At 30.1% G+C, this 9,118-nt stretch overlaps 1 protein-coding gene across 1 annotated transcript; it reads right to left on the reverse strand.

The window, feature by feature from the left end:
- Positions 1–7,339: 7,339 nt before the first annotated feature.
- Positions 7,340–9,118, reverse strand: LOC107476973 (non-specific lipid transfer protein GPI-anchored 15). The gene is made up of 2 exons (XM_016096932.2): positions 8,704–9,118; positions 7,340–7,584 (listed from the first exon to the last, which is right to left on the reverse strand). The coding sequence occupies exons 1-2, from the start codon at positions 9,050–9,052 to the stop codon at positions 7,568–7,570; spliced, it is 366 nt and encodes a 121-aa protein (XP_015952418.1). The 5' UTR covers positions 9,053–9,118; the 3' UTR covers positions 7,340–7,567.

The following is a 9,118-nucleotide window of genomic DNA, read 5'->3' on the forward strand; positions in this document are numbered from 1 at the left end:
AATTGTCATATATATTCAATTAAATTCTCTTTTAACTATCTATACTACTGTCTATTTAATTATTATAATTATTAATTAATTTGAACTAATTTATAAAATTATTTAATATAAAAAAATATAATTAAACTAATTTGCAAAATTAATTAACATACATATATTATGTATGTAACATAATTTTTAATTCATTTATATGTAATACCAGCCGTTATAATATATATGCATACAATACAATTATAATTTTATATATATGTTTTAACTTTTTTTTATTGACATTCCACATGTCAAATTTTTGTTGGAGGCTGAGAGTTTCTCTTAGTATGAATTCTCCTCATCGAACTATGTGAAGGAACTTATTTGAGTTCACACTCTAACGAGTAAAAGTGTCTTTATGTCAGAGGAGGAACTTAGGATAATTAATTAATTACCATTGGAGTTGCTCTAAGACCATTTTCAGTAGGGAACTCATCTCAATTCTTATTTATGGTCTACCTGTCATAAAAAGTAACTTCATATCAGCTTTTGCGTCATAAACAGTAAATGAAAACTCAAAACATCTCTCTCTTCTCTATTAAGAGAAACTAACTTTAGTCTCTATTGTGGTCTCACTTAATTAATTAATTAAAATACTTAAAATTAATATAACTAATTTTTTTCAATAATGTAATTTAAATTTATAAATTTAAAAATAATTCACTATTAAAAGATATTAATATTAAATAAATTCATATATAACATTAATACACAATATATAATTCGAGATTACACTAATTTGTAAAATTACTTAATACAAAGAAAAACATAATTAAGCTCTATAGTTGACGATAAGCATTGTGAAATTGCCATATGTGTTCAATCAAGTCCTCTTTCAATTGTCTATGCTGCTGTCTATTTCGAAGTTGGACATTTCTTTGGAGAAATTGATGGTATGGTGTAAAATCTTCTTCTCCCATCTAATGTTGTGATAAGCCATTTTCGACATCATCATACTCTAAGCATTGAGCAAATTTTTCTATATAAGTGTCTCTTTCATCCTCAACAATCATATTATGCAATATAATACAAGCTCTCATTATGTTGGCAAGCTTCTTCTTTTCCCAAAAACAAGCTGGACCACGTATAATTGCAAAGCGTGCTTGCAACACTCCGAATGCTCGTTCCATATCTTTTCTTTGCCCTTCTTGGTATTATGCAAATAACTTGCGTTTCTTCCCTTGTGGCTTTGAGATTGATTTGACAAATGTGGCCCATTCAGGATAAATACCATCTGCTAAATAGTATCTCATAATATAATTATTATTATTAATAGTATAATTTACCTCTAGAGCACGGTCATTTAGAATATCATCGAATACTGGAGAATGATTTAACACGTTGATATCGTTATTTGAACCATAAACTCCAAAGAACACATATCATATCCAAAGGTCTGAAGATGTTACAACCTCAAGTTCTATGGTTGCAACCCCATCATAACCACTCATGTACATACCTTTCCACGCCTTTGGACAATTTTTTCATTGCCAATGCATGCAGTCAATACTACCCAATATGCCAGGGAAGTCACGACCCTCCGCCATTTGTAGCAGGCGTTGTACGTCATTTGGATTGGGTTTTCGCAAGTATTCATCCTCGAACACCAAAATGACACCTTCAACAAATTTTTCCAAGCATTCAATTGTAGTGCTCTCGCCTATGCGCACATAATCATCAACAGCATCAGCTCCTACGCCATATGCTAACATCTGTATCGCAGCAGTACATTTCTGGAGTGGCGACAAGCCTTTTCTTCCAGTTGCATCAACCCTCTATTGGAAATACGGATAGAAGTTTGAGAGAGCGTCTACTATCCGAATGAACACTTGTCTTCTCATTCGAAATCTCCGTCGGAAAATGTCAGCATTATACATCGGTTCATCTGCAAAGTAATCTTGGAAAAGGCGACCATGTCCTGCTTCTCGATATCTGTTGATCCATCTATGAGTAATTGGGATAGAGCTTCTATCGATATCTTCTTCTTCTAAATCTTCGAGTAAATACTCATCGATCCAATTATCTATGAGTATGTTATCTTGCCGTCTTCTTTTGTCATACAAAGCCTTATTAAACATAGCATCAAAATTTCTAGCCATATCTAAAAATGTAATTTTTAGTTCTATTTCGAGGTGAGAAACAAGAGTTGAAGTGGAGTTGCGGAGTCATTGTAGTTGATATTGATAAGTGTGTCTGCAATAAGTACCTTAACGGCTAGTTTTGCAATGGCTACTTAACAGCTAGTTTTGCAACGGTCACTTTCATGAACAATAAGGACACAATAATATTGACTAATTTAAAAACTTACATCAGAAATACCCTAAAACAAACATCACATACTAGTAATACGCAATAAAAATAAGAACATACTACATAACTCTACAAATACAAGGAAACATTAAGTAAACTACTTGGCGATTATTTTCTCACATGCAATCTCATGAAGAGCTCGTCGTTTTTCACTCATTGTAGATGTGTCAATATTAAGTATTTGCATATCCATCTCCCTTTCCCTTTCCTTGGCCATCCTTTTCATTTCCCTTTCTTTTGCTTTTATCTCCATTTCTTTAATATACCTCTAAGTTTGTAATTCTTGTTCTTTCATTGCCGCTTGAATTTGTAACTCCTTCTCTTTGATTGCCATAATCTTTACTCTATGTTCCTTCTCCTCTTCTCTTTCTTTTTCCCTATCCATTAGTTCATTTTCTCTAACATTCTTAATATCTTCCATGAGAGATAATTTTTTGACAACCGATGATTTTCTTTCGCTAAAATCTTCAGATATCTGTGCTTTTCCCTTACCTTTTCGCTTGCTCTTCTTTGATCCTTGTGGGCGAACGAGAGAGTCCACACTGGGTTCGTCAGCCAACGGTATTTCTGGGTTTGATGAGGATGAGTATGCTCCAATTGCACTAACCTTTGTTCTCTTTGAGCCGCCATTCTATGTAGGTAGTTGGCTTCTCCATTTTTGCTCCAACCGAAGCATGTTCCAATGCCTCTCAAAAGTGAATTTTGACCATAATTTGTGGAATAAAGTTTATAAGATAACTCCTTTATATCATCAGCGTTCGAACTACTCCTTATGTTTCAACTAGCTTGATCGTAGCAACCAGCAAATTATGCAATAGCCTTGTTGATCTTATACCATCGTTTCTTTCATGCAACTACCCCCTTGTCATGTCGGAGCAAAATTCTACACAGTAACTATGAATTCGACTCCAAAATGTTTTCCCCTTTTGATCGGTACCAACTATAGGGTCAGTTGAAGCATTTAACCATGCATTGATCAGCATCTCATCATCTTTCCAATGCCAGTGTTGAATACTATCTTGCCTCTAATCTTCAATATCATCATCATTGAGGTCGATAACATCTAATCCACGAGGGTTGAAAAAATCTGAATATTGCGAATTTGGATTAGATTGTATAGGAGTCTGAGAGGATGGGTTAAAAGAGCCACCAATACCAGATGAGTTATGTCTTGATGCACTGAATTGAGTTGGAAACGGCAAGGAAGTTGGAGTAACATTTCCGATAGAGAGGTTAAATATGGATGAAAATGGAAAATGAGGTGTTTGTGAATTTTGATTTTGCGGTTGGAATATAGGAAATTGATTATTATAAGGAGTTTGAAAATTGAAATTAGAAAGATTTTGTGGATTTGGATTTTGAAATGTATTTGGTAGTGTGAAGTTTTGATTTGGAACTTGAGAGTTTGAGATTTGAGATTGTTGGGTATTTGGTATTTGAGGAAAGTTTTGTAAGTAATTGAAGAAAGAGTTGAGTTAGTTTGGATCCATTTTTTCGAACAAAAAATAATAGTAGCAGAACTTTGATTTCGTAAACTTGAAAGAAAATGAAGAAGAGTAGTAGAGAGTGTGAGAATAGAAGTGTATCTAAGTGGTATATATAGAGTAACAAAATATTAATTTATTAATAATAACGGTAAAATAGGAACGGCTTTCATACGACGAGAGTCATTGGTTCCAATCCAATAGTAGGTAAGGCCGAAAGCCCTGCGCCAGCATGACAGCAAGCACGGACTGGCGGAGTAAGATAGGTGAACCTGTCATCACACGTAATTTCCCTCATTCTTTTCCTCGCTCGAAAGCCCACGATAAAGGAAGTAGAAATAGTGAGTTGAGTTTAAAGGAGGGGAATCAATTCCTTGGAGAGAAGGATTCCTCCCAATAAGGTGGTCTAATTCCTGAAATTCTTGTTCCACAAGTTGGTTTGAACGGAACAAGAGTTTTGCAACGGCTAATTTAATATAATAATATAAATATAAATAATATTTAATATTAATTATGATATAAATAATTAATATAAATTATTAATTAAATAAGAATATTAATATTTAATTTAATTATTTAATATAATTATTTAATTAATTAACATTTTATACAATTATTTATTTTTTACATAACTTGCCATTTGGTAAGTGTTGATTGAACAATGGGAGTCCCATTCAGAGAGGCTCTCTCTTCTTGAAATCAGTGAGGGAACTCACTTTAGTTCCACTCCAATGCTCCAATTCCTCTTTTTCTCTGACTAAATAGTAACCGGGCTCTCTATTGGAGATGCTCCTTAGACCATCTCCAGTAGGAACTCATCCCAATTTTTGTTTATGACCTACCTGTCATAAGAAGTAACTCTACATCAGCTTTTGCGTCCTAAACAGTAAATAGGAACTCAAAGTATCTCTCTTCTCTATTAGGATGAACTAACTTTAGTCCATGTTGTGGTCTCACTTAATTAATTAATTAAAATACTTGAAATTAATGTAATTAATTTTTTTTAATAATATAATTTAAATTTATAAATTTAAAAATAATTTATTATTAAAAGATATTAATATTAAATAAATTCATATATAACAATAATACACAATATATAATTCGGGATTATACTAATTTGTAAAATTACTTAAGTTACACTAATTTGTAAAATTACTTAATACAAAGAAAAACATAATTAAGCTCTATAATTGACGACAAACATTGTGAAATTGTCATGTGTGTTCAATCAAGTCCTCTTTTAGTTCCACTCCAACGCTCTAATTTTTCTTTTTCTCTGACTAAATAGTAACCGGACTCTCCATTGGAGATGCTCTTAGAGCTTGTTTGAAATCATTTAACACGAAAAAAAAAATTATTTTAAAAAAAATATTTTTATTTAAAATTCAATTTCATAGTTTGGAATGACTATAATATATTAATAGCAAAGTTGCGAAAACCGAATCGGTTAATAAATCAATAAATTTACTGGTTTAATAGTTTATTGGTTCAACCAATTTAATTAAATATTAAATAAATTTATTAAAAAATCTATATATAATTTTAAATATATAAATTCAATAATTTATAACTTAACAAAATTTAAATTTTCACAATTTTATATAATAAATTATGTATAATTTAATATTAGAAGTTTACAAACAATTTCAAACATTAAAGTTCATCACTAAAAATAACTAAAATGCACATAATAACAAACACATAATGTTCTACTATCAAGAAAAATATTAACAAACAAATTTTCAACTAATCATGACTCAATTCTCAATTTAGAGTGGGCAAGCCAACATGGTGTAGCCACCAACCCAACCATGCATAGCCAACCATGTTCCATAAGACCATAACCTTAGTGCCCCTACTCGGGTTACAAATTAGCGCTACCCAACTCGGCGATTAAACAATCCTGTCAGAATTCCTATAAACATTGGGTTCTGTGCTGCATTAATCCATGTGGGATTTCAAAGGTTACTAATAAATAATAATTGCGTGTGTTGGTTCTCCCTAACTAATTTATTTATGCGAATCTGTACGAGATCAAGCATTGGGGCCTATGAATATGCAGCTGAGACTTATCGAAGAGGAAGACAATGAAAATAAATGCTTTGAATTATGGCAGTGAGAAAGGCTCTTCTTCTTTTTAGAATATAGGAAGGTGAAAGCAATCAAGAGGAAGGGGAGTGACCGCAATACCGACGAACACAGAAAGAGAGAGTGCTCGAACAGAGGAGGCAACGACGGCCACAGAACTTCCATAAGACGGCGAGGGAGCTTCCCACGACGGCGAGGGAACTTCCTAGGACAGCGACAGAGGTTCTACAAGCGACGCCTGCGAGACTGCGAGACTAGGGTTCTTTGTTTTTTCAATTTTCAATTTTCCCTTTTATTTTTCAGTTTCAGAGAGGAGAGGACACAGGAGTGGGGCTGGGGCTGGGGGATGAGTTGGGTGATCAATTTTTTATCAGACCATTTATGAATCTAATCAAATCGATTTAGTGATAAACCGATCAATCTAGTTCAGTTTTTAGAATTATAATTAATAGAATGGAATTCAAGTTTGAAGAGTGTGAGAATTGATTTAAAAATCAAATTCTTTTTGGTTTGATTTGTAAATAAAGAAACAATGAAAATTAAAATTTTCAAATGAATTTAAATAATTTATTTTTTACGAGAATAAATCCTCTCAATTATTTTTTAACTGAGGGAGTAAAATGTAATTTAAGACCTTTTAAAAATTTTCTTTAATATTTTTTTGGTCTAACTTATATAATTAATAACGAGAGATCGTATTTTATTCTCTCAAGTGAGAAAAAAAATTTGAGAAGATCCAATTCCCATTTTTAATTGTTTAAAAAAAAACGCTTGAATGAATTATAATTCCTAACCTTTCAAACAAACTCTTAATTTGTTCCCATAGAGTTTCAATTTAATTCCTAAAATTTTAATTGCATTTCTTTAGTCCCCAAATTTTACAAACATAATTCGTATTAGTCCTTAAAGCAATTTTTTATGACAAACGTTAATGAAACGCTGACCTAAACAATCAAATACCATGTTGAACTCTATAAAATATCATTTTAGTTCTGACACTCAAATAATCCCAAAACAACATTAAAAATTATGTTTATTAAAATATTTTCTCCCAAAATAAATAATACGAGACTATTTTGAGACTATTTAAATATCAAAACTAAAACTACACAATTTTACAAGTTTTAATGTGATATCTGACCGTTTATATTTGTACTCCATTAATATTTATATGTTAAAAATTATTTCATATATTAATGTGAATTTATAAAATTTTAAAATTAAATAAAAATAATTAAAATTTTAAGAATTAAAATTCGTATGTAAATTTAAAAATTAAATTAAATATTAACTCAAATTATACTTATTTAGGAGAGTAAAAAATTAATTAATGGAAGTTCAATAAATAAAAGAAAAAAAAACTTATGCAATATAAATTTAATTTATTCGAAGAAATGGTACATATATAACATTTTCCAATAAGATACCAGTGAATACTAAATATTACATATTAATTATAACAAACAAGACAAATTAAACATCCAACCATGTAATACAAATACTCTCAGGTCTTAGCAATAATACCCTTCCTAGTTGATATAGTGTCATATATATGACATTATACACCACTTATTATTGATCTCTATAGTCTTCAAAATACTGCATAATCATATATAATATTAATAATTATTCTCTCAGGATGATACTTACTTTTAAGGAAGAGTGTATCCTGCAAATAAAAAGGAGAATATGTTAGTTAATTATTTTAACTATTTTCCAAAGCAATATGAGTGTTCAGAAAATATATAATTATTAGCATCTATCCCATATATTATTTCATGCCAGTGTCAGACAGTTAATAAGTATATTACTTTTTTTTTTTAATTTTTAAATCAACTTGTAAAATTTGCACACATATAATATTTGTGTAGAATAATGAAAATCCAACACATTTAAGAAATCAAAATTTCTGCTACTACAGTAATTTACAAGTGGAACAAATCAATACTTTATGTAGAAAACTATATCATAATATTAATATCAATCATATATTTAATCATTAATATGCTGAAATATGTAATTAAATAATAGGTAATAGTATCTTGCTTCCATGCATGCTTTCTTATTAATTAATTAAGCATTAATAGGTAACAGAATTTCTGTTTCATACAACATGCTATATAGCAACTAAAAATGTATGACTATTATTTAAACTACCAAATAAGATGTTTAAGATTTATTTCATAATTATGATCTAGCATACAAATTTTTAGGAATATTCATACACTAATTTTTCTTAAGATTTTGTAAAATTTATTGTAATTCCTTTTTATATTATCAAATTAACATTAATCTCACCTTAGTCTTCTTTATAAGAGTTTATAACTTTATATTATCTATACAATAATAATGTTTAGTGTTATATTTTATGAAATATAATTACAAAAAAGGTAACAATATGTTATTATTAAAACAACAATATTATATGGTCGATAAATATTATATTTTTTGCTAGCACTTAATTAGCAATAATTTATAGGAATTTTAATTTGCACAAAAAAACATATAATTTACATTTATATTTATCAGAATTTACACAGATGAATACATCTTGCACTCATATTTTTCAGAATTTGCACATATACATTAATAAAATTGATTTGTTATAGACAATTTAGTATTTATACTGATCAAATAATAACAAAAAATATTAAAAATTACGGACTCCGAAAGTTTCTCATATCAAAATTTCAAAAAAAGTCAATATATTTTTAAAACTAAAATTAAAAAAATTCATTATTGAATTTCATTAATAAATTTCATCGAATTAAAAAAAAAAGAAACTTACTTCCACATTTCTTTCCAACAGGCCTGTTCCTAATGTTGCACCTCTTAGGGACAGTAATGGCAGTGGCAGGGTTGATCTTAGCCTGTTTGGCCAATGGTGACAAGAGCACAGCACAAAGACATCTTGGAGAGGTTCTAAGCAAAGCAGAAACCCTAGCACAACATGCTGGTGGCACTTTTGCCCTTACATCTTTTGTTGCACCCAAACAAGGACTTAAGCTTGCAGCTGCTGACCCTATTGGTGTCCTTCCACACTCTCCAGCACTCTCTACATTCTTATAATTATTTGATGTTAATAACAACACCATCAATGTCACAATTGTAGCTCTACTAATCATTGATGACTCCATAATTTCAATATATAGTATTATCACTCACTCACTCACTAGCTTAGTTTGATATTAGTACATTGAATT

The sequence above is a fragment of the Arachis duranensis genome, unplaced genomic scaffold, assembly GCF_000817695.3.
Source record: "Arachis duranensis cultivar V14167 unplaced genomic scaffold, aradu.V14167.gnm2.J7QH unplaced_Scaffold_165934, whole genome shotgun sequence".
Classification (NCBI taxonomy): Eukaryota; Viridiplantae; Streptophyta; class Magnoliopsida; order Fabales; family Fabaceae; genus Arachis; species Arachis duranensis.

Excerpts from the sequence above, each read along its gene's own strand:
- LOC107476973 (XM_016096932.2), bottom strand. The coding sequence starts at position 9,052 with ATGGAGTCATCAATGATTAGTAGAGCTACAATTGTGACATTGATGGTG.